General features: G+C 36.9%; 1 protein-coding gene across 3 annotated transcripts in view; it reads left to right on the top strand.

Annotated features, from left to right (window-relative positions):
• Positions 1 to 3,773: 3,773 nt before the first annotated feature.
• Positions 3,774 to 27,951, top strand: part of LOC126973999 (potassium channel subfamily K member 1) — a 71,395-nt gene continuing 47,217 nt past the window's right edge. Inside the window, exons 1-4 of one of the 3 annotated variants that reach the window (XM_050821350.1) lie at positions 3,774 to 3,922; positions 7,070 to 7,292; positions 20,091 to 20,150; positions 26,979 to 27,126. In XM_050821350.1, the coding sequence (XP_050677307.1) occupies positions 7,172 to 7,292; positions 20,091 to 20,150; positions 26,979 to 27,126 (329 nt within the window). In that variant the 5' untranslated portion in view covers positions 3,774 to 3,922; positions 7,070 to 7,171. The remainder of the gene's footprint in view (positions 3,923 to 7,069; positions 7,293 to 20,090; positions 20,151 to 26,978; positions 27,127 to 27,951) is intronic. The other 2 variants (XM_050821351.1, XM_050821352.1) reach the window with 2 other exon arrangements.

Below are 27,951 nucleotides of genomic sequence, written 5' to 3'. Positions count from 1 at the left end.
AGGGCTGCAAAACAATAACAAAAAAGGGATAAAAAGCTATAACAGAGAAAAACAAATTGAAAACGCACACGCAAATACAAATGGAAGTTGATTTTTATGTTGACATTAATTTACAACGACATAGTTGTTGCCAAATAATAGATGAAGAAATCGAATAAATAAATATCTATTGTAATTAATCTATTAATTCATTCCTTTTTAATACTGTTTGTTTAGTATTATTACTTACACTGCATGTAACTTGTACCTTTATACCTAACATTTGCACTATGCATCTATAATATAATATTTTCTACTACATCCAGGAATATATTATGGCTGTGCAAAAACACGCACAATCATTATAAAATAAGAAGCTATTCAAATAATCCTGTTTTATAAAACCTGTGTGATGACAACAATAAAATAATATCATTTGTAGTACGGATAGATACCATATTATTAACAGGTTCAAAGTCTATTAAACAAAATAAATCGCTTCACGATCACGAAACCTTATAAAACCTTGTGACCCGTATTATATTATAGAGAAGGCACCATCCACCACAACTTCATATAAGTAAATAAAACTATCCGTAACTAGCAATGAATGAAGAAAGTTTTTAGTACAAATAATTGGTTATAGAGAAACGTATCGAAGGCGATCGGGAGTGTTCGGTGCTCCATAAATACCTCGACCCGTGTTACAATAAAAACTATAACTGACATGAAAACGGCGTCCCGCGTCGCCCGCGCACTAATATTAGACCGTGTTCGCATAGATTATCACAACAGATATGTCACATTACAGATGTCACAAATTTTACGTGATGATGAAAATATATGAAAATCAGACACCATTTCGAATCAGAAATGAATAAGAATCATGTTCGAATTAATCATGTCAACTTTATTTTTAACCGACTTCAAAAAAGGAGGAGGTTATCAATTTATCGGAATTTTTTTTATGTTTGTTACATCAAAACTTTCGACTGGGTGAACCGATTTTGATGATTATTTTTTTATTTGAAAGCTGGTGCTTCCCATGTGGTCCCATTGGTCTAGATCTGACGATAGCATCTATGAGAAAACCATAAAAGTCTTAAATTTACTATACATACGCATAGCAAAGTGGATGATAAATTTACGAATGATAAAGTGAATGATTCTTTTTTTATTGGAAAGGATATACTTTAAAGGTAGTTTGGTGAGAGCTTGGTTCGGTGCTGATTACGGAACATAACAAAGTAACGGAACACTGTCAGTAATCATTTTGCAAAGCACTTACATTGCTGCATAGAAAAATTTAGTATATCTACACATATTTAGACAAATTGTTAGTTAGTATGCTTCAAATTATTATTAGTCGCTAACTATGGGTCTTATGAGAAAGCTCCTTGTCGCTCAGAGGGCAATGAGGAGGGCTATGCTCGGAATTTCCCTGCGAGATTGAAGCAGAAATGAGGAGATCCGTAGGAGAACCAAAGTAATCAACATAGTCCAAACGATTGCAAAAATGAAGTGGCAGTGGGCAGGGAACATAGTTTGACGGACAGATAGCCGTTGGGGCAGTAAATTCCACGAATGGCGACCACGTACCGGAAGACGCAGTGTTGGCAGGCCCCCCACAAGATAGACCGACGATTTTTTCAAGATCGCCGGAATATGCTGGATGAGGGCAGCGCAGGACCGATCGTCGTGGAAATTTTTGGGGGAAGCCTTTGTCCAGCAGTGGACGTTTTCCGGCTGATGATGATGATGATGATGATGATGATATTCAAATTCACTAAAAATCATAAAATTAAAAATTAAAAAAAAACAGCCATTATCTTCTGGTAGCTACCCTGTTATTAAGTGTTTTGTCTATTAAATGCCAAGTGCTTATACCATTGTGCATAGCTGAAGAGATGAAGAAGTTTTTAAAATAATTTGCATAACCTACATTTTTACACGCTTATATTAGCTTCACTTGTATGTTTGTAACTGACTCCTTTAGACGCGATTTTGACCCACTTTGAACGACCAGATTTTATTCAAACTTTTTTTGGTGGGTGGGGTGCTTTTTAAGATATTATTAAAATAATAATTTTTCTTTTACGCCACATAAACCCGACGCTTTTTTTTATGATGAAATACTTATATTTTTTACACTATTTTCAATTTGAATTATTTAAAAAAATATATATTTTTTAGTTGAATTATATAAAGCATGTTTAAGTTTTTTTTAAACTATTATTTATTTAAATAGAAGCGATATAAAAGCAAAAGAATGTGTTTTTTTTTAACTTTAAAGTTCAATATCTCCATAACGGTTACGTTTCAGATACCATACTACGAAATCAAGTCCATTAGAAATGCAGTTTCACATCTTTTAATATTCTGTAGGACTTTCCCTTTGACCCTGTATATTTTAATTATCGCGATTTTACAGCTACAATGAAACTTTTTCGTTTTTCCTACTTCAACAAACGGTTGAAGTATAAAAACATTTTATTATTAATTCCGCCAGGCTTTTAAAGTACCCTAGTTCATTAAGGTTTAATTTTTTTTTTTATGGAATAGGAGGACGAACGAGCGTACGGGTCACCTGGTGTTAAGTGATCACCGCCGCCCACACTCTCTTGCAACACCAGAGATATCAGAAGAGCGTTTCCGTCCTTTAAGGAAGGTGTACGCGCTTTTTTTGAAGGTACCCATGTCGTATCGTCTCGGAAACACCGCACAACGAAGCTCATTCCACAGCTTTGTAGTACGAGGAAGAAAGCTCCTTGAAAACCGCACTGTGGAGGACCGCCACATATCCAGATGGTGGGTATGATATTCGAACTTGTGGCGTATCGTGCGAAGGTGGAATTCCGCGGCAGGATTCAGGTTAAACAGCTCTTCGGAACACTCCCCGTGACAAATGCGGTAGAAGACACACAATGAAGCGACGTCTCTACGCAACGCCAAGAGATCCAGCCATTCACAGAGCACTGGGTCCTCGACGATTCGAGCTGCTCTGCGTTGCACGCGGTCAAATGGATCGAGCTGATACTGGGGTGTGCCAGACCAGAGATGACAGCAATACTCCATGTGTGGCCAGACCTGCGCTTTGTAGAGCGCTAGAATGTAGGCTGGCTTGAAGTATTGCCGTGCTCTATTGCCCCCAGCTTCTTGGAAGCCAATTTGGCTTTACCCTCCAGATGGCCACGGAATTGGCAATCGCTCGAGATTTCGAGACCTAGTATTCCAATACTAGGCGAGGCTTTAAGGGAAGTGTTTTCGAAGAGCAGTGATACGGCAAATGGGTTTTTTTTAGTGGAAAACGCGCAAAGTTGAGTCTTCTGGGGGTTAAAATGGACAAGGTTCAATTTACCCCATTCCGCGACCTTCTCAAGAGAGGACTCGATAGAAGACACAAGTTTGTCCCGGCACTGGTCGACGATTTCCCGAGAGAGACCTGTATGGCCCGTGTATACAGCATCACCAGTGCTGTCGTCATCATAGCAATGTATGTTGGAGGTGTCCAACATATCATTGATATGCAGAAGAATTAGCGTGGGAGATAGCACGCAGCCTTGGGGAACTCTAGCGTTCACGGGCTTGGCATTGGCAACCGTCGACAACGACCTGTATGCTGCGCCCAGTGAGAAAGCTGGAGGTCCACTTGCATAAGCTCTCGGGAAGCCCAAATGATGGAAGTTTTGACGAAAACTTTTAAAATGAATGTGTATGTTATTATTAAATTTAGGAATTTTTATTATTATAATCTTTGACAATTTGCTAGTATTAAATTAGTTCAGTACCGCACTTGCTGGCAGCGAGAGGTTTTCAGTAGAATTCATCAATATCTTTATGTTATTTGACGTGAATTAGTATTTTTTTGTTATCAGTGTCAGATTTGTTTGTTTATAAAAGTTTAACGTGTGATATACGGACGAGTTTGTGAATATTTTTTAAGGTTTGTGTTTTCTGATATTATATATCTATTGTAAATTGATTTAATGAATTTAATTTGGCTTATTTATTTGTTTATGTGCAGCTATTGTAAAATATTGTTAGAGTTCACCTTGCTATAGTGTCTGATTATGAAATACCAACGTGTTGAATATATTTGACGTATTTTTGAAACGTAATAAAATTTGTTTATACCGTCCGAAACACTTTTAGATTGTTCTTTTTATGATCAAATAAAAGCGAGAGATGAATTGCAAACTTCTACCAGCCATTGATTTATATTGAAAACAAAATTTTTATAACAAAACAAATAAAATCTAGCAAGTTATATATCTAAATATATTATATAACTTTTATAGATAATGTATAAATTATATATTATTTATAATATCTACATTTAAATAACCTCAACGTGGATAATAATTTCAATTTATTAATGCGGGTAAACCCGAATGTTTTTGTCCGAAACCGTAAAGTTTTAACATTTGTTTCAGCTGATGGGCTTTTGTTTGTTTCTCACGATCTTCATATTTTTCACACTATACTGTACTTTCACTCATCAGATTCTAATAAAAAATAGAATCCAATTCATAAATCTTTTTCGTGCCAGAGGTTGGAACTGGAATGGTTCCCTTTTGTAGGATGTAATAAAGATGTCATGAAGCACTCTAACTAATATTATAAATGTAACACATATAATATAAATATATATTTGAGGTGATCATTAAACTACACGGAGTCGAAATATTCGTTACTAAAATACAGTAAATATATTATATTATACTGTTGACCCGCCCTCAGTTTCCTTTGGTTATAGCTAATGTTATAAATTATATTATATTGGATAATGTTTGTTATTTTGCTGGATCTCCATTTTTTTAATGAACAATTATTCAGTCAATGTTCCTTGCTAATGAAAGATAATTTTTAAAAGTTGGTTGAGTAGTTTTGGGGTTATACGAAACTAAGAATCAAATCCTTTGTCCTTATAAAGTTAGTTTAGACGAAAACATCGTTTGGATTCACCTTTTTTTTATGATAATAACGTATGAGACGAGCAGGACGTTCAGTTGAAGGTAAATGATCCGCCCTGCCAATTACAATGTAGTGTCGCTCAGGATTCTTGAAAAACCCAAAAAGTCTGAGCGACACTAGAATTGCGCTAGTCACCTTGAAAGATAAGATGTTAAGTTCCATTTGCCAAGTAATTTCACTAGCTACGGTGCCCTTCAGACCGAAATACAATAATGCTTACACATTTCTGTTTCACGGCAGAAGTAGGCGCCGGTGTGGTATTCATAATCTAGCCGGTATCCTGCGCAAAGGAGCCTCCCACTGGTAACATGGACTAGGACAGTGTAGTCATAAAATAAGTTTATTCCAGTGTTTGGTTACCTAATTGAACAATGTATCTGTATTTTATTTTATTAAAAATTCTCAAATACCATGAGCTCGCCACCCTTTGGGGGTATTTTCTCTTTTAACACCCCTGGTAATAATTTGTGTAGAGGTAACGTCTTTCTTTATTTCGTGATGCTAACATATTGAAATTAACACAGCGGCACAGTCTGATGTGTTGATGGACGTGACCAGCCATCGTTCCTGCTACATATTATGTCATTGATAGTGTCGCCAGAAGCCGGCCGATTGCTTCTCTCAACATGTATATACGTGTGTAATATTGAATCCGGTTCAAGACGTAACTATGAGTATGAGTGAACAACATTAGATTACGTATTAATACGGACCTTAGCCGTCTTCTACGTCACCCATTTTAGGGTTTTATACTTCGGCCAGCTTGTGTTTGCTAATGAAGGAGTAATTATATTTAAAAACATTTGATTAAATCTGAATATACCAACGAAATATAAAATGAAAAACAATTGAAGCGCCAATTTTTATATAAATATGTGAGCTTTAAAGATGAAGAGTCCTTAATAAAAACTACACAACTAGTCAAAGGTACATATTGTATTGATGGGTATTGATGGGTGAAGACGGCCCGAGTTGAAGCCCTTGTAATCCTAATGCGAGTTGATCAATTTACAAACAATTTCTAAAAGCGTCGTATAGACGTAGATCTGAAACCTGAATCACATCGGTACGTGGCGGGCGGGGATCGAACTGGACAATAACGGATGAAAGGCATCAGCACTAAGCTTCTGGCCACCTGGCACCGACCCTCGCAAGATACATTACTATTTACAATTACAGGTGTAAAATGCCTCACATAGAGGAATGTTCTCATCCATGGGTAGTTCGTGAAGGCTTAATTTGATAAGTTATATAGTTAATTGTAAGAAGTCAAAAATTTAACATTACGCTTCTTTTAGCAGTTTTGGAATTTACTCAGTGACAATGTATTACTCTACCGGTGAAAGAAATTTTAAAATGGTTAAGTTTTATCATACTATGATGACATTACAAATAAAAATACAAATATTTTCGCTTTATAATATCAGTACAGATGAATATCTCATGACTGTTCGCCCAAGAGAATTTGGCCAACAAGACCTAATAACACATTAAAAGCTGTGCTACTTAATGAGAATGTAAAACTTGAGAACAATTTTTCAAATAAAGTTAAAAATTTTGCGAAGCGCTGTTCTCTCAATAACTTCAACACTTTAAGTGGACCTAATTTTAGCTGTACTACAAATAATAGCTGAATATATTGCTATTGGACAGACAGACAGTTATCTGGAATATGTATTATCTCCCAAATTCATATCTGTTAGATCTAGAGGAGTAATTGTTTAATTTTTTTCGGCTATACTTACCTTGCTAAATTACGGCGCCTATTTCTATCGTGAAGCAGTAATGTGTAAGCATTACTGTGTTTCGGTCTGAAGGGCGTAAATATACTAGGGATATGAGACTTAACATCTTATGTCTCAAGGTGACGAGCTCAATTATTGTAGTGCCATTCAGAATTTTTGGGTTTTTCAAGAATCCTGAGCGGCTCTGCATTGAAATGGGTAGGGCGTATCAACTACCACCAGCTGAACGTCCTGCTCGTCTCGTCCCTATATTCATTAAAAAAATATTTGCTATATATGTATTTTCAGAATTAAACCAAACCCATGAAGTAGCGGTAATTTAGCAGGCAAAGCCCAAATACAACGAAAACCTAATCAGCTACTTATTTCAGGTTTAAAAACTCGAGATGTTTCATGATAGAATTGAACCTTCGTGGAAAATTAGAAGCTAAGGAGCTAGGTGGTGGCCGAACTGTGGCCAGGATGACTTGTGCATGATGCCACGACGAAAGCGGAGGCTAGCGTCCCGCATCAGGGAGTACATTAGAGGATTGTTGGCTTTCCTCTTTAGCAACATTGGTGTCATTGTGTTAGTTGTCGCTTATACTATAGCAGGTTAGTTAAATATTATTTGTAATAGAAAAGCATAGCGCTAACAGGTTGCTAGTGTTAAGAGATCAGTCTAGTGTCCAGTCCTACTTCGAGTTAAAACAAAACACGGTTATCGCGTTACTGTTACTGATGGTGGCAAAGGTCTGATAACTGACACTATACACTATACTACGAGTATATGGACGCTTGATAATAAAATAAAAAGTTTAATCCTTACTTCTTAAAAATCCTTTATTTCATCATATTTGTATTAAAAGCAGATTATAATAAGTAAGAAAAAGTGTTATTCTATGTAATTATTAGGGAAAGTATGCGTTTATTTCTTAGATGAAAGGATTGGTCTCCGCTGCGCTCTAACTAGATACGGCACTACCTCAAAAAAATTGCTTTCGTATTACGGCAACTTTATATTATATTGGCTATTTTTAAAGACATCGAATAAAGGTATCTTTAAAATTTTTTAACTTACTAGCTGACCCAGCAAACGTTGTATTGCCATATAAATTAAGTAATTAAAAAATTTCAATAATCTAAAATATTAGGGTTTTTTTTTAAAAAGGGTATAAATATATGTGACGACCGATTCTCAGATCTACCAAATATATTGTACATAAAATTTATCCTACTACATTTATTGTATTCGATTGCCATCTTGCAACCGTATTGCGGATCTGTGTGGAGTGAATAGAGTAATATAAAAATCGCAATAGGGTCAAAATTCGAAATTTATTTTTGAATACCAAACCATAATAATAAAAAAAATGGCAAAAAAAAATTATCAAAAAAAATTTTTTGGAGTGGGTCACCCTTATCATTTAGGGGTAAGTATGAAAAATAGATGTTGGCCGATTTTCAGGCCTACCCGATATGCACACAAAATTTCATACAAATAGCTTTAGCCATTTCGGAAGAGTTTGGTAATTAAAACCGCGACACAAGAAGTTTATATATTAGGTAACCGCTTCGTGATTTCTTTTGACTACATACATACATTGACAAATACATAATACTTTTTTTTTTTTTTATGGAATAGGAGGACAAACGAGCGTACGGGTCACCTGGTGTTAAGTGATCACCGCCGCCCACACTCTCCTGCAACACCAGAGGAATCACAAGAGCGTTGCCGGCCTTTAAGGAAGGTGTACGCGCTTTTCTTGAAGGTACCCATGTCGTATCGTCCCGGAAACACCGCACAAGGAAGCTCATTCCACAGCTTCGTGGTACGAGGAAGAAAGCTCCTTGAAAACCGCACTGTGGAGGACCGCCACACATCCAGATGGTGGGGATGATATCGTAACTTGTGGCGTGTCGTGCGAAGGTGAAATTCGGCGGCAGGAATCAGGTTGAACAGCTCTTCGGAACACTCCCCGTGATAAATGCGGTAGAAGACACACAATGAAGCGACGTCTCTACGCAACGCCAAGTGATCCAGCCGTTCACAGAGTACTGGGTCCCCGACAATTCGAGCTGCTCTGCGTTGCACGCGGTCAAATGGATCGAGCTGATACTGGGGTGCGCCAGACCAGAGATGACAGCAATACTCCATGTGAGGCCGGACCTGCGCTTTGTAGAGCGCTAGAATGTGGGCCGGCTTGAAGTATTGCCGTGCTCTATTTATGACGCCCAGTTTCTTTGAAGCCAGTTTGGCTTTGCCCTCCAGATGGCCACGGAATTGGCAATTGCTCGAGATTTCGAGACCCAGTATTCCGATACTAGGCGGGGCTTTAAGGGAAGTGTTCTCGAAGAGCGGTGATACGGCAAATGGGGTTTTTTTAGTGGTAAACGCGCAAACTTGAGTCTTCTGGGGGTTAAATTGGACAAGGTTCAACTTACCCCATTCCGCGACCTTCTCGAGAGAGGACTCGATAGAAGACACAAGTTTCACCCGGCACTGGTCGACGTTTTCCCGAGAGAGACCTGCATGGCCCGTGTATACGGCATCACCAGTGCTGTCGTCTGCATAGCAATGCATGTTGGCGGTGTCCAACATATCATTGATATGCAGAAGAAACAGCGTGGGAGATAGCACACAGCCTTGGGGCACTCCAGCGTTCACGGGCTTGGGATTCGAGCAATAACCGTCGATAACGACCTGTATGCTGCGCCCAGTGAGGAAGCTGGGGGTCCACTTGCATAAGCTCTCGGGAAGCCCAAATGATGGAAGTTTTGCGAGGAGCGCCTTGTGCCATACACGATCAAAGGCCTTCGCTATATCCAGACCAACTGCCAGGCCTTCCCCCTTGCTTTCAATAGCCGCCGCCCATCTGTGTGTTAGGTATACCAGAAGATCGCCAGTCGACCGACCATGGCGAAAGCCGTACTGCCGGTCGTTGATCAACTGGTGACCCTCAAGGTATACCAAGAGCTGGCGGTTAATTATGCTCTCCATAATTTTGGAGAGTAGGGACGTAATAGCAATAGGCCTGTAGTTTGCCGGATCCGAATTGTCTCCTTTTTTTGGGATCGGATGGACAAGGGCTGACTTCCATGAATCAGGGACTACGCCTTTTGAATAAGAGTGCCGGAATAAACGCGTTAGCACCGGCGTCAACTCAGGGGCACACGTTCTAAGCACGATTGGAGAAATGCCATCCGGCCCGCTCGACTTCCTGACGTCCAACGAAAACAGAGCTCGCCTAACAGTTTCCTGTCGGAACTGTACTTCAGGCATGGAGCTCTGACACCGCGGGATGGTCGGCGGTGTTTTTCCGTTGTCGTCAAGAGTCGAGTTGGAGGAAAAAAGAGTGCACAGGAGATCGGCTTTCTCTTTTGCCGTATGGGCCAGGGTGTCATTCCTCATGTGCAACGGCGGCATGGACGGCTGGTTGAAGTTACCAAGAGCAGCTTTCGACAACGACCAGAACTTGCGTGTTCCGGTCGGGTAACTGGAAAGCTGCTCGCCAATTTTGACGACGTGCTTCGATTTCGCACGGGCGATTTGCCGCTTAAAAATCTGGAGGCACGGTTATATTTCCTCTTCAGAACTTTGCAGTTCGGATCCTTTGAGCCCAGCGCCGCAACCCAAGTTCGATACGCCTGTTTTTTGCAGTCAGATGCTGCTTTAACTGACGCATCGAACCAGGGCTGTGATCTGCCACCGATCGGTACTACAGAGCTTGGTATAAAAATATCCATGCCCTGCAGTATCACATCGGCTACTGCAACGGCGCAGGCACTAGGATCATCCGAAGGGAAACAAACCCTGCCCCAAGGGTAGGATGCAAAAAAGGAACGCATCCTATCCCAATCTGCTGACTTGTAGTGCCAAACGCGGCGGGTCGCTGGTGGTCTGCGACGTTGGCGTTGGATAGGCACTACACTCCTGACCAGGCAATGGTCGGACGTTCCGAGAGGGGCGTCGACAGAGACCTGGTAACCATCGGGATGTGTAGTCAGCAGAAGATCTAATAAGGACGGCATGTGGCTATCCACATCCGGGAGCCGCGTCGGCGACTTAACCAATTGGGACAGACCATACGCCAATGCAAAATTATGCACAGATCGCCCTGCGTAGTCTGTGGTACGTGATCCAAGCCATTCGGCATTGTGCCCGTTGAAATCACCCAAGACTACGATTTCAGCGGAGGGGATCTGAGCAAGCACGTCATCAAATGCCGCTTGAACGCAGCCCATGAGGTGATCCGATACTTACTGATGATATGTGATCCCGGTGTCTGTCTTATTTCTTATAGTATTATTTTTACAAAGTTTTACTGCGCAACCCGACATTTCAGTTTTAATTTTTAGCAAAAACAGAACATGTGGTACGTTAATGTCACACGTAACGCTCGAACTGGCCCGTGTACGCCCACTTGGGCGGAGTATTCGCTGTCGCACTTTGTCCAATATATTTGAGACCAATCCTTCATCTTAGGTTTATTTAGAATTTAGACAAATTCGTTGTCTGACAATTCCACACATTGATTATAATGAACATTTTTTTATAATGGGGGTAAAAGTATGAAATTGTCATTTTTATTGTCATAGCTACTTCGAATTGACATAGACCCTTCATGTCTGCGATTTTGGAGTGTAACTTTTTTTCACATGGTACCTATGTAGATCTTTTAAAAAATGTGCAATCGATTATCGACTTTCAGTTATTATTTTATTCAGCCTAGACAACACTGATGGATATCTCGAAAATTCGAGTGATTTTTGAATAAGAGTTCCGACGCGGAACTAATGCGGCAGAAACAGCTCGCAATATAAATGTTGCGTTTAGAGAGGGGACTGCTAATGAACGCACCATACGATTTTGGTTAAAACGCTTTCGTAATGGAAACTTTGATTTGAAGAACGAACCACGTGGAAGACCGCCCGTCACACAATACTAATGAATTGAAAGAGATGGTGGAAGCCGACTCGAGCCAAACTACCCGGAAGGACTAGGAATTAGCGGCATATTATGGAATAAGAAGCAAATCAATTGATCTTATTATTTCATATATAGCTAATAGAACCCTGGGTTCTTTTAGCTATATAGTAGTATTTAATAATGAACATTCATCAGCAGCTGTAATGCGGATGGGCGTGCCCCAGGGTTCAATCCTAGGACCTTTATTATTCCTCGTCTACAATGATTTGCCATTTCTAACCTTGAAGAAATGTGAAATATTATTTGCATAGACGACACTTAATCAGTTTATAATATTGATAGGCATTCACAGAATTTAGATAAAATAAATCTGTCCTTGGAAAAAATATCTAAATGGTTCAGGGTGAATAATTTGTAACTAAACGCGAACACCCCAAAATGTATTGAATTCTTCCTACCAAATTAAAAAAAAAGTATCAAGAAGTATCATATTAAATGAACCCCTAAAAATTTGCAAATTCTACTTAGTTTCGCGCAAGTTTTAGATAAAAAACTACAATGAGGCGCTCATATTGAGGCAATCTCAAAAACATTCAGTTCTGCCACTTTTGCTGTCAGAAGAATATAAAATATGACACATCGAGACTGATTTATTTTAGTTATTTCAATAGTGTTGTGTCATATCGAAATTTGCTATAGGGGAAAAGCAGCGGTATTGAAACAACATTTGTTTTGCAAAAAAGGAGCGATTAAGGCAGTTTATAATCTGAATTCTAGAGAATCCCATAGAAATCACTTTAAACACATTGGAATTCTAACAATAGCTTCCCAATTCCTTTATAATATATATGATAGTATATGTATAGTTTATGATGGAAATAATGAATACATTCAAAATAAAGACATACTGACAATACAAGAAATAAAAATTAAATCACTATTCAAAAACGAGACTCAGTAAAATAGAAAATTCATTTGTCTCTCTTAGTGTGCAGTTCTTTAATAAAATTCCTAAATAATGTCACATGGCTATGTCTATATCACCTTCTAACTTCAAAAATGTTATAAAGAATCGCCTTATTGAAAAAGCCTACTATACGATTAAAGAATATATTATAGAGGATAAAGAAGTATGTAAAATAGATGCTCCTAGTCCACCTAATAATAATCTTTCATAATATTAAGATTGTATAATATTTAGAATGTACCATGAATATTGTACTAAGTCTTGCCATAAATACTGAAACAAAGAAAAAAATATTCTATTGCAAATAACATTTATTACTTTTACAGTGTGTTATTTTAATACAAAAATATAAAACAATTTAAAATATAAAAAAGCTTATTCGAAGTGGTCTCCATTGGCTGCAATACAGTCCTTTAATATCATGGCGTTTAGTGCAATCCGTACTCTCTAAAACTGATTATAAATCGTAATATAGTGGATTAAGATCGGGACTAGACGACGGCCAGTCTTTCCGAAACGTTCGTTTCCAGCCAAGACTACGAGACACCGAGCTTTATGACCCAGCGTCGAGTCTTGCTGGAAGGACCATTCTTATTGAACATGGCGTTGTTAAGGGGCTTCACTACCTTCTCAAGATTGGTATCTTGATACACTTGTGCCGATGTTTTGATAGCTTTTTCATAAAAGTATGTCTCAGTCACTCCTTCATAGCTAATACCCCGCCAAACCATCACTGAAGTCGGATAGTGCCCACGTTGCACTTGTCGACTAATTGGTAATGAACTTTGAGCATAAATACGGTCATTTTGTTTGTTAAAATGTTGCTCAATTGTAAAAAATTTCTCATCTGTAAACAAAATTTTTCTGTGATCTCCCTTAGCGTACCGCTTCAGTAAGTGTTTCGATTTTACCACCCTATTCTTTTTTAAATTATCAGTCAAGTTAAGAACTATTGAAAACTAAGTATATGGGCATGAAATTAAACAAAAGAATTTCTGTAGGTAATTACTGATTTTAATCACTTCTATCACTAGGAAGTATTACGTCCGTTCTGTACAACAAGCTACAGAGTAATGCACTGCAAGCTATTTTTTTTTTTGCGCCCAAGCAAGGGAATGGGCTACCCTCCGGGATAACGACGGGAGGGAGGTGGTGAATGCTCATGCATACCAACGCAGCCTAAGTCTGCGTTGGTTATGTAGGACTCACGTGAAAACCTAGGTGCCTACCCACTAAACACCACCTGCAGTTGGCTTTGGGCAGGTACCCTCTAAGCCTACATCGAAGGCGACCTTCTCTTGGGGAGAGAGAGGCGCAAGCGGCACTCCCTATGGAGTTTCCGCTGGGATACTGCAAGCAACTGAGTAAGCTACTTTTATAGCGGTGGCGTGAGGTAGGTAAAATAAAAATGATAGTTGTCCCTCTTACTGTACGTTGACATTTGACACCTATGTCACTCTTAATAATATAATAATAGGTCTAACAATATTTAAACATAAACTTGCTGCTAATGATTTTAGCCACAAAGCTTCTCTGACAGCTTCAAATAATGCCATATATTCGACATCGGTAGAAGAAGCCGCCACAGATAACTGTTTCCTTGTATTCCAAGTAATCGAACATTTATCAAATAATTTAAATAAATATCCCGTTGTGCTCTTCCTATCAGTCATGTCCTTTCCACTCCAATCAGAATCTACGTATCCACATAAAATATTGTCATAGTCACATTTAGAATAAGTTAATTTTAAATTGACTGTACCTTTTAAATATCTAAGTACCCTTTTCAAAGATTGCCAAAGTTCTTTGTTATTTTTATTTGCAAACCTACTAAGTATATTTACACTAACACTTAAGTCTGGACGAGTGCACAACATGATGTACATTAAACAACCTATCACATTTCGGCACGGAGCATTATATGCGTGTTCAGAGTTTAATGCTTCATAATTAAGATTATGTTCCAATGGAGTACTAACAGGATTACAGTCGTGCATTTTAAATTTATCTAAAACTGTGTTTATGTATGCACTTTGATCCAAAGTTATTTTATTTTCAAATCTAGTAACTTTAATGCCAAGAAATAATCTAATATATTTTAAATCTGACATCTCAAATGTAGTCATTAAATAACTTTTGAAATTAGTCATAGTTTCAATTTCAGCACATGCTATCACTAAGTCATCGACATATAGTACCACGTAAATGTTTTTATGAACATCTCCTTTATCTAACACTAGCTGACCCGGCAAACGTTGTTTTGCCATATAAAGTATAATTCACGCGATAGTTTTATAAGTAAATAAAATATTGCCTATATTATAGCCTGTACAATATTTTGTTCTATTGTCAATAGTTTTTGCAGCGCACGCAAAAATAGGTTTTCGATTTTACACCTTGTGTTACAAAATAGCAATTTTATTACGGATCCCTAATTTTGAAAAAAAATACATAGCCTATAGCCTTCTTCGATAAATGGACTACCCAACAATGAAAGAATAATTCAAATCGGACCAGTAGTACCAGAGATTAGCGCGTTCAAACAAACAAACAAACACTGCAGCTATTAGTATAGATGTAAATACATCTGTCAACCGGTGAGTTTCGAAAACCTTTTTGTTTGAGAGATTGCTCTAAAACCAGCACCTAGCTACTTGCTTTAGTCCATATAGTGCTTTATTTAATTTGCATACGTACCCATTTTTGTGTAATACACCTTCCGGGACTCGCATATATATTTCCTCTTTCAACTTTCCATTTAAAAACGCAGTTTTAATATGCATGTGATGTAATAATAAATTAAATTGATTAGCAAAACTAACAATAAATCTAAAGCTAGCTATTCTTGCAACCGGCGCAAAAGTTTCATTGTAATCTGCAAGGTATTTTTGACTAAAGCCCCTTGCAACCAAACGAGCCTTGTATCTTAAAGGTTTTCCAAACTCATCGTTCTTGACTGTAAAAATCCATTTACAATCTACAATATTTTTATTTTTTGGTCGTGGTACTAAAGTCCACGTATTGTTACGTGAAAGAGAATTTAATTCATCTTGGATTGCACTTTCCCAATGAACTCTATCTTCTCTAGTTTTAATTTCAGTTAATGAAGTTGGAAGTTTACAAAAAATTGATTGAGCACACAACAAATAATTACAGTCATCTTGTTTATAAGAAACAATAGGACGGCTGTTAATCCTATTACTCCTTCTAGCTCCGTAGTGCTTTTTGTGTTTTCTATACTAGTGGTGGATAAAGGGCTACTTGAACACGAATCAGTTGTGTTGTCCAACTGAACTACATCATGGTTTAATTTGCGAATTTTGTTTTGTGATTCATGTTTCATATCAGATTTCAAATTATCTGATTTACAATTGTCAGGAATGCGAGACTTTGGTGACACTGATTTGGGATTAAAATCCACATCAGTTTTGTCATGAGAATTTTGAACATTCTCTTCAGGCTTCAGCGAAGGCCTGGACTGTAGAAAATTAGTCTCGTCTACTATAACATCTCTGACTATCATGAATTTTTCGCATTCAGGGTTCCAAACTTTGTAACCGTTTGGTTCGTACCCTACTAGGATAGCTTTCCATGATTTATTATCAAATTTTGTCTTACACGTTTTATTATGGACGTAAACAGTGGAACCAAAAACCTTTAAATATTTAATATTTGGTTTTTTATCATGCCACATTTCAAATCGTGTTCGTGAATATTTCAGAGCCTTAGTTGGTGTTATATTAATTAAATACACAGCTGTTAATACAGCTTGACCCCAAAAATATTTAATAATTTCCAAATTAGCGCCTTTTAACATAGCACGGGCTTTTTCAGTGATGGTTCTTACCATTCGCTCAGAAACACCATTTAATTGTGGAGTCCTAGGAACTGTTAAATGATAAGAAATTCCTTTCTCAACACAGTTACTTTTCATTTCAGTAGATACAAATTCCCCACCATTGTCACAATATAAATTAACTAATTTTAGATTAAATTTTGCCTCACTTTTTGCAACAAAATCTTTGAAAGAAATGAACACGTCTGATTTATATGTAATTAAATAGGCAACACAGTAATGGGTATACTGATCAACAAAAAGTACAAAGTAATTCTTATTGTCAATCGTAGAAGGGGTAATAGGTCCACAAACATCTGAATGTACCACCAATAACGGCCCATTAATATATTATTTATCTTTAGCCTGGTTAAACGGCAGCCGACTCTGCTTCCCATTAATACAAGCCTCACACAAACTTTTGTTTGGTAGAATAGTCTAAATAAGATGTAGGTCATCAACCATATCATATTTTATTATATACAAAAAATTTGTTTTTACTAATATGTCCTAGCCGTTGATGCCATAATTCGTAACTATTTTTATCAATGTTAAATACTTGGGAAACAGGACGACTGACGTATACACACGCTTCAAAATCTACAGAAATTAAATTATTGATTTACATACCTCTCATTATGATTTTACCGTCCTTACATACTTGGGCTCCTTGTTGATTAAAAATAATTGTGTATCCAGCTCGTTGCATCTTTGTGACAGATAATAAATTGTATGGAACATCAGGACAGAATAGAACTTCCTCCAGCATTCCACGAATGCCCATGTTACTAATAAGCTGCGAGGTTCCTCTTTTTGTAGCTGTAATAAACTCATTGTTTTTAGCAATTGAAATTTTAAACGGGATACGTAAGACAGTATAATTAATAAATAGGTCTTCTCTGTTTATGATGTGGTCTGATGCTCCAGAATTTAATAAAATATAATTTTGTTTTCACTCATTTTCTGTTCGTCATAATTTCCAGTTACAAATGAAAAACTTGAACAGCTTGTAGATGGTTATTTTATTTGAACAGCCTGAACTGTCCGAGTCCTCTCCGTATAATTATGAGACTTCATCGTTTTAAAATAATAACAGTCGTTTTTCAAATGACCTTTGCGTCCACAATGATGACATTTTATAAAACACGGTTTATTGTTAGATTTAATATTTTTGTAGTTATTTTTATTAGGTACAGGGTAACGTTCAATTTTCCTTTTTCTTGAAATTTCTGTTTTTCTTTCCACTTGTAATATTTTAGAACTCGTATCACAAGATTCTTTTTTTAATTTTACTTCATGGTCCAAGAGCCTCGTTTTCAGACAAGGTTTCAATCGCTGTGACAACTCCGTTATAAGTTGAGGGTAGTGTTAAAAATAAATGAGCAACTTTGTCAGTTTCTTCATATTTTGCTCCACATGCTAGTAACTCAGCTATTAAGTCATCGAAAAGAGAAAAATGTTTTATGAGAGGTACATCAGATGGTAGTTTCAATGTCAACAATTTCTTTCGTAAAGCCAGTTGAGTTGCAATACTTTTCCTTTCATACAAAGAATCTAAACTTTTTAATATATCTTTCGCCGTACTTTCTTCTTTTGCAAAACCAAGGTATGAATCGCTCAAATACTCAACAATAATACTTTTTGCAATCCAATCGCTTTTCTTCCACTCACTACACTGAATTTATGGATCCTGGTCAATAACTCTTAAAACATCTAGTTCACTCAACAACGCACGTATTCTTAATTTCCAAACACTGTATTTTTCTCCGTCAAATGTTTCTTTTAATTTTAGAATTTTTCATCGTAGCACAATGTGTTCAAAAACACAATACTTTTACTTTATACGTACACTGGGCCCATAACCTATTGAAAACTAAGTATATGGGCATGAAATTAAAGAAAATAATTTCTGTAATTACTGATTTTAATCACTTCTATCACTAGGAAGTATTACGTCCGTTCTGTACAACAAGCTACAGAGTAATGCACTGCAAGCAACTGAGTAAGCTACTTTTATAGCGGTGGCGTGAGGTAGGTAAAATAAAAATGATAGTTGTCCCTCTCACTGTACGTTGACATTTGACACCTATGTCACTCTTACTGTATGTTGACATTTGACAACCTATTATCTTGAAGATTAATTTTTGCATATTAAAATACAATAAACCAACAAGAACTGACCAGTACGTCTCTTATAGGCCGCAAGTCCTGAGTCATCTTTTAAAAATCGCGACATGGTTCTAGGTCCTATCTTCATCTCCCGACTCCCGAGATAAAATCTTTTGCTTTCGCACAGAATTTCTCCGAATTATTTCATTTACTGCTTTGGCCACATTTTTCGTACGAGCTGTTGCGGAGTTAAGGTCGAGATTTGTTTGAGGCGATTGATTTTAAAGAAAACACGTGTAGTTGATTCAACGCTGTATTGGACACTAATATAAAAACAAAGTATTACAAGTTACAACGCTTGCATATACCTATATAGTTATAATTACTAATAGCTAGTGCTATTGAAAACGGATCGCACATACCGCCCACCACAAAGGACGCTAAGGCCTTTTCTAAATTAACAAACATACTATCTACTTGTAATGAAGGAGAACAATTATTTAATGCATTTATGCAAAAATTGTACATTTTAATAAACAAAATTATAACAACGATTAATTTGAATATAATGAAATTAATCTCTAGATAAAAAAATACTAACAAAAGATTAATCTGAATCTAATGAATTAATCTCTAGATAAAAAATAAAAGAAAAGATTAATCTGAATCTAATGATATTAATCTATAACTATTGGTAATGGACATAATTTTGATATTGATTTTCGGATTGATTTTCCCTTGTATCGAACCGTGTATACTCGGGTTTTGTGGTGTGGTCCAGGATGTTTTTCTAATATACGTGCTAGTGCCCATTTGCAGGGTGGCATATTCTCATCTTTTAATAGTACAATGTGACCAATTGCAAATTCTGGTGCGCTTTTCAGCCACTTAGGCGTCTGATTAAGCCGAGATAAATATTCGGTTCGCCAACGTTTCCAAAATGATTGAACTAAACGTTGCGTATGTTGCCATCTAGAGAGTAAATTCATGTTACTCTTTGTGTAGTCTCGGTCTGGAATAGTGCCAGGTGCTTCTCCTATGATGAAATGACCTGGTGTTAGCACTTGTATGTCATCTATCAAATCCACATCTTTCGATATTGGTGTCAAGGGTCTTGAGTTAAGACAGGCTTCGATTTGTGTCAAAACTGTTGCAAACTCTTCAAAGGTCAAATTTGAAGTCAATATTTTCCTCGAGTGCTGTTTTACTGACTTTACTCCTGCTTCCCAGAGCCCTCCAAAATTCGGAATATAAGGAGGAGTAAAGTGCCACTGCGTGCCATCATTTGCCAGCTCTGTGGCTGCATCGCTAGGCATTTGAAATCCGGCATCTTGCCACATCGAAATCAATTCTTTATTGGCTGCCACAAAATTGGTGCCATTATCGCTCCATATTTCATTGCATTTTTCCCTCTTCTAGCAACAAAACGTTTAAAGGCTGCGATGAAAGCCTCAGAAGTTAAGTCGCTAACCAATTCCAGGTGAATAGCCTTCACTGCCATACAGATGAATATGCAAATATAAGCTTTGCTAATCTTGGCTCCACGTCCCTTAGACTTCAATACATACACAGGACCAGCGAAGTCGACTCCACTTCGAGAAAACGGACGAGATGCTGTAACACGAGCCTTAGGTAAGTCACCCATTATCATTTGTATTTGAGTGGCTCGCTGCCGTGCACAGGTAAGACATTTATGTATGTATTCTTTCACTAGACCTTTGCAGCCAACAATCCAGTATTTACTCATCAAGTAAGTTATCATTAATTTTATTCCACCATGTAGGGTTTTTAGGTGTGCATCAGCTAAAACAAGGGGCACAAGGTCGTTTCTTTTACCCAATATCACTGGGTGTTTCAGGTTGTCATCAGCATCTGCATTTCTGAGTCTGCCGCCCACCATGAGAATTTGATCGTCGTCCATGAATGGGTTAAGTGACTTCAAAATACTAGATTTTCTAACTAATTTATTTTCTTTCAGGTTTTTATCTCTTCTGAGAATTCTTTTTCCTGTACTCTCTTAATACATATATTTAAAGCTTGTTGTATTTCTTGTGCTGTCATGTTTTGTTCTAGTTTCTCTGGGTCTTTTTTCATGTTCAAAAATCTCTTGCAGTGTACTATTACCCTTAGTAAATTATTAAGTGTATCGAATTCTTCAAATTTAATCATTTCTTTTTGATATTCTGTTGTATAAACGTAAGACTGTATATTTTTCTTCCTTTTCAAGTCTGTAGATAAATAATTAGGCTTAGTATATTCTATGTTTTTATTTGTAAGCCAGAAAGGCCCATTCCACCATAATAGATTATTCTTTAAATCTGATAAAGATATACCTCTTGAAGCTATTTCAGCTGGATTATGATTGGACTGCACATGGTACCATTGAGAGTTGTTTGTTAGTTCCAGTATTTCAACTACACAGTTGGCAACAAATGGCTTCCATCTATTGGGTTCTCCTCGGAGCCAAGCTAAGACAATCGTGGAGTCAGTCCATGCAAAGACGTTCTGTGATGAGATTCTCATAGCTTCTTTCACTTTATGCAGTAATTTAGCTAAAAGTGTTGCTCCACTCAGTTCGAGTCGTGGTAGTGATATTGTCTTCACTGGAGCTATCTTTGTTCTTGCCGCGACGAGATTTGCCTTGACTGTTCCATCATTTGAGTGCACACGGCAGTAGACTACAGCCGCATTTGCTTTCTCAGACGCATCGCAGAACCCATGCAGAGTTATTGTATGGTTTTCAAAAGTTAAGGTATTTAACCAACGCTTTATTTTTATACCCTTTACAGATTCTATATCCTTTCTAAAAAATTTCCATTCTTCTTCCAGCTTCTTATTAATTTGTTCATCCCATCCTACTCCTTCCAACTACAATCTTTGTACAAAAATTTTTGCTGTGACTATGACCGGTGCTATCCAACCCAAATGATCATATAATCTTTGTAAATCTGACAGTAATTTTCTTTTTGTAATGGTTGAAGTTATGTATTCTAATTGTAATTGGTACTGAAATTCATCTTCTTCTAAATTCCATGATAGTCCTAAGGTTTTAATTGTGCCATCTAGTTTTAGTTTTAAGTTCAACTTTGTTGCGACCTTCTCGGCATCGATAGATTTTAAAAATTCTGTGTCATTGGAAGCCCATTTTTGGAGTTCGAATCCCCCTTGGTGTGTAATATGTTTGAGATTTGTCTAGCAACATTAATTGCTTGTTCAGTAGTGTCACAGCCCGAAATTAAGTCATCCACATAAAAATCTTCTAAAATGATTCTCGAAGTTTCCGGGTTCTGTCCACCGTCTTCAACTGCAATCTTTTTTAAAGTTTTGATAGAAAGGTACGGTGCAGATGCTGTACCAAATGTTACTGTTTTTAATCTATAGTCTTTAACTTCTTGTTTCTCTTCTGAAATATTTTTCTTTCTTTTCCAAAGTATTCTTAGAAAATCTGTGTCTTTCTTGTCGACAAACACCATTCTGTACATCTTCGTGATATCGCTTGCGAAGCATACTTTATGCATGCGCCATCTCATTAAAATGCTTCTCATATCTTCTTGCAATATAGGCCCAGTTAGGAGTTCCTCATTCAAAGAGACCCCATTAACCCCTTTGCATGACGCATCAAATACTACCCTTAGTTTGGTAGTTTCTCTGTCCCTTCGCACCACAGCATGATATGGAAGGTAAGCACTACGGTTGTTTATTTCATCAATTGGTACTTCTTCCATATGTTCCAGTTCTAAGTATTCTTCTAATACTCTGTCATATTCTTCTTTCAATTCTGGTATTTGTTGTAATCTACTTTGTTGTTAAATTAATTTATTATTTGTTTTAATTTATTATTTATTAAGTTATTATTTATTAATCTTGATCTCGGACATTTTTTCAAGTTAACTTGTGTCTTCTTAAGTGTTTGTGCAATATTTTCCAAAATATTTAGCGATTTTTCCACTTCTGTAGCCATTATAAAGTTGAAATAATTGCAATCGTAGCCAAAGTAATGAAATAAATAGTTACAACGCTTGCATATACCTATATAGTTATAATTACTAATAGCTAGTGCTATTGAAAACGGATCGCACACGAGCACTACGTGAACGGCCAGATCTTTTTCTGTCACAAACAAAGGAGGTCTTATTCTACCTATTAGTAGCCCGGTACACAAACATTTCACTAATACCAAGCGTATGGAGACTTTTTAAAATTGTATTTGGCTCAATACCTACTTTGTGTACTCGTAACGCACAGCACACAGCGATTCGGTTCTCTTTTTCACCCCACTCCATTTTAATATCGCAAAATATTATACAATGTATTGGTGCCAAAATGATAAAACTCAATGAACAATCATATAAAAATGGCAGATTCCAAATTCAAATGTAATATTTTGTTTATTTTTAATTGTAACAGTGTTTTGGCCAGACTAAGTATATTCTTTATATAGAATCCACTGTAATTGTATTATATAGAATTATTTGTGGGCTTGCTTTGTCAGCATTATTTTTGTAATTTTGAGTTATCATGGGTGCATTCCTACGCATGATATCAATCATGTAACATGGTTCGTCATGCACACGGCGTCGTGTGCCGGGTCGTCTCCATCCCTCAAATATGTGCGAAGGGAACGATGGCTTGTCCATGCGTCAACTCGTGAACGGATGCTGCTTGTGGTGCCAGGTTGACCTGTTATATTCAAATTCAAATATTTTTATTCAAAATAGGATGTGACAACACTTATTGAAAGTCAAAAAACAACCACCCATTCCAAAATGAATGCGTCAGACCTGAGAAGAATGCGCGCAACAAACTCAGCGGGCTTTTTTTTCATCGAATAAATATGTTTACAAAGTAATATTGTACAATTAAATGTCAAGTCGATGTTCAGCTGATTAATTTTTGAAAATAAAAATCTGTCAGCACGGCTCGAGCGCTCGCCATTCACCGGTACAGTAGCTCCTTTCTCACATTCTCACATTCACACAGTCACATTTCTTTATGTGGTTGATAGTTTTGAATCAAGAATAATAAAATTAGTGCAAAAACGATCAATAACTTCACGAAATATTTGCTCACTATGCCGATTATGTTGACCATAAAATGGGCAAAATGCTGAATTTCGCGAATAATTTTTTTCAAAGTAAATTTCCACAATTTCACTTTCACATCTACAAACAACATCGAAACTTCTGATGCAGCTAAAAAGACACTCACTTTATACACAGATCATGAAAACCAATTTTTTCCATATCTTTAATGATCCAAGATTCGAGGTAGCAAACTATTCTGCTAAATTTTATTCAGTTCAATCGGTACGCCTGATCGCCTACCGATGTCAACGCCTGTTGTGTTCCTAGTGATATCAGGCCTTGATGTTATGCCTGCTAGTGTGCCTGGACTTCTTTTAGTCGCACAAGGTCACCGTTTAACTCATGCAATGTAGACGTGTAGTCATCCACTTGCCATCAATCCGGCAGCATCGATCTTCGATACATGACCAGATTTGCGAGCTGGTATCTTAAATCTCCTTTCAATTTCACATTTCTTTTACTAAGTTTTCTGCACCCAACACTCTTCAAGGCGACTCGAAGGCATCAAAAACACGTATGTTACGACCGGAAGTCCACAAATGTTAAAGACTTTCATTTTCAGCAATTCAGTCAGTCACCATTAAATTCCATGATGGACACAGCACTTTTAAATAACACGACAATAGACTAGCATGTAAGCTTTATGTCTATACTTTTAAAACAAGTTTATTATCTTTAAGTGATCCCTTATTTACCTCTTTCGATGCATCAAACTTCGTTGCATTCCAAGCAATATCTATCAAATTTTAAAGAATAACGAAAATAATAATGACACCTGTTGCATGATATTTTCCATCGACCAACTCGTTGGAGATAAAACTAATATTTTAGGTTTTTTTATATAGCTCCAGAGACACTCAGTAAATTTTAGTCAGTAGAAACTGTTGCGGTGATTGCTTTATACAATCAATAACAAACATAAAACTAAAATATAACATCATAAATTAAAAGTCCATTGTAGTCAACGGCCTCACGATGAATACAATTAATATTCCACTTCTAGCCTCCATTAATAACAATAAATCGGCCTTTCTCAATATCCATTGAAGCGAGGTGTCACGACATGATTATAAAGACCTTTGGTTCGCGCCTGCAAAATCTATTGTGAATATTTCATTAGATTGGCTTTTCATTCAATCTTAGTATGACGCCGCCGCCGCGCTGGGGTAATTTAATTAGGCTTTAGTTCATTTATCAATCTATAATGCGGGCTTTTTGTTTGGGTGAGAGTATTACAGCAGAACTATACGTGTGTATTTTGTTGACATTTATATAATATAAATGACGGCACGTTGAACTAGAGTGGTTATCATTGTCCACGCAAGTGACTACTGACAGTCTCTCCGGGGGCGAGGCGGTCATGTTTCTTGTAACTGGGGCGCCAGCACACCGTTCTAGCGATACATCGTTGATTATATATTTAAACTTCACAAATTAGAGTAATAGGATTTTGTAAGAATCGTTTTATTTGAATCCAAATTGATAAAATGAGCCGTTTTAAATATACTTAACTAAACATAAATAAATACGGTGGATAAAGATGAAAGCCTTCCCCAAGCACTTTAATCACACGTGGGAAGCGAAAAGGGCGAGCAACGTGGGAAAACTGCCCAACGAGATAAGCCCTGTATATTTATTGAGCAAGATTGCAAGCATTGCTGACGCGAGTATTGGCAATTATGCCTCAGACATCAATTATGAGTAGAAATACAATGTTTCGGCGCGGTGACCACCCAGGCGCCGCCACGCACACCCAAGGGCACAGGCGGCGACTACAGCACTCGCGGCCCCGGCGGTAGCAGCAGACCCGAGGCAACCGTCCGCCCCCGCCGCTGTCCCCGCAGTGCACTCACAATAACGTGCAACTCTCCATCTGCCACCAGAACATCAGAGGACTTACCGCAAAAACGAAGAAGTACTTCTAACAAAAAATTTGTCCTGCCATGTAATAATTATGACAGAGCACTGGCTTAGAAGCTCCGAACTAGCATCTGTTACACTTAACAATTTTGACCTGATATCCAGTTATTGCAGACCAACGATCGTCCGTGGTGGAAGTTGCATATACGTCCGCGCCGGTATTAAGGTAATAAATAAACCAGACTATTGTGATCTATCGCAGGAGCAATTATTTGACGTCTGTGCGGTGCATCTTGTTATAGAAAAGATATTAATAGTCGGAATTTATCACTCCAATCTCACTGATTATACCACTTACTAAAAACTATTTGAGAAACTTCTATCAAAAATATGTGACGAAGGCCTAGACGTTGAAAGTTTGTCAGCGCATGCGTCACAACACAGGTAAGAACGATAGACCATTATGAAGTTTGGGTTGCAGTGGCTTTGGCAGGTAAACGGTACTAAAGGTGTGAAAATACCGATCTAAAAACATCAAATAATAAAATACGTTTTTTCGGTATTACCTTCAGAATGTTATTAAAAATCACGTTATTCATTGCCAGACACTTAATTTCATTGCAACCCCTTGCCAGACATCCTCAATATTCATGAAATTATAATTTTACTTACTTCATAGTATAAAAGCTGATTTTTATATATAATACTTAGGTAATAAGTAGATGATGATTCCTCACTAGCCAGACACTCTTGATAGTTCCAACTCCTTGCCATATAGCGCAATAATATTCACCATTACTAGCAACGTAACTGACGAAATATTGATAGATTATATTAGATATCAATCAGTCAGTCAACTATCTATTGTAAATCTATATTAAAAAAACAATAAATCAGTATAATAATTAAGAAATAGAGTTATATTAACCTGCTCTAGCCAAACTCTACACTTCTCGAAAAACTTCCAAAAGTTGTTAGTTTTGACAACGTTTGGTTAACGAAAGTAGCGGACTATATAAGTACATATTATTATATATTACTAGCCATTGCCATATAAAGTAATAAAAAAATGTTTGGGGTGTACAAATTACATGCAACCGATTCTCAGACCTACCAAATTTATCGTACTACAATAATTATTGTAAGTATTGATCCATTACTATCTTCGAACCCTATAGCGGATTTGTGGTCGGAACAGAATAATATAAAAATTGCGATACAAACATAGATAACATAGATAACAAACAAACATATAGAGTTGTATGTATTTTTTTATGTTGTATCATAAAAAAATAAAAACAAAAAATTATGTCATATATATATATATATATCATATGTTGTCCAGTTCTCAGACATACCCAATATGCACACAAAATTTCGTGAGAACCGCGACACGAGAATTTTATATATTAGATATATTATTATCTTTCCTAAACTGCGATCTTCTTTCCGAAGAGTGTAGATTAAGGCAAATTAGGAGACAGGAATATTAGCAGCTTTTGAAATTTAATTATAGGTGCAGTTATGTTTCAAGCTATAGAGGGATCAAGTGAGATTGACAGAGTCAACAACATGACGCGGGAAAGAGACAACACTGCACAATATTTGTGGCAAAATGTCACGTTAACACTCAATTTGTTTAACGAAACAGCTCTTAAAGAGAAGTAAGTCATTTGAATTCTGATGAAAATCATCTTTCTGGCTCATTTAGTTATTTTTTTAATCATTCGTAAGCTTATCTCTTCTTCTAATTAATTTAACAGCGATGGTAACATTATTTATTCATTCATAACTTTTCTATCTTGCTGCATACTGTTTGATATTGATTTTAAGTGTTTAAACACAATTTCACTGTGTGAATAGTATTAGAGACTGATTTACTGAACTGACTATATTTAAAAGCTTGTTGATGGCTTCTAATTTATAAGTAATTAAGCGGAACTCCTTTCCTTTTATAATTTTCAATAATCGATCCATTATATACAGAAAGAAAGCACCTGAGGTTTTTATCATAAAATATATCACGGGTAAAAAGGTATCTAAACGACTTTATATAACCAAATTTTATAAAACCAGTACAATATAAGTGTGATGAAGATGGAAGGCAGGCATCAGATCTCTGTAATAAAACTATGTGTTTTTTTTTTACTTTTTTCGAATTAAACAAATTTAATTTGTATGAAAATTGATAGACGATGCGGTATTGGAAACCGCACCTCTCACGTTACGTCCCAACGCTCTTCCAACCAAGCTAACCGTTCGCATGCCCGATCATCCGTAAATCTTGGTTTGTTCAACTCGTTCATAAATTTTGGTACAAATAAATTTGTATATTTATTCACAGAGACATCATCTCTGAAAAATAACGAATTGTTTAGATTTTTTTTATTGAAAAGGAGGTCCAACGATCATACGAGACACCTTACCATCACCGCCGCCCATATTCTCTTGCAACACCAAAGGAATCACAAGAGCGTTGCCAGCTTTAA

Source organism: Leptidea sinapis, chromosome 31 (genome assembly GCF_905404315.1).
Source record: "Leptidea sinapis chromosome 31, ilLepSina1.1, whole genome shotgun sequence".
Classification (NCBI taxonomy): Eukaryota; Metazoa; Arthropoda; class Insecta; order Lepidoptera; family Pieridae; genus Leptidea; species Leptidea sinapis.
Note: the sequence above shows the minus strand (reverse complement) of the source record. Positions and strands in the feature narration are given on the sequence as shown.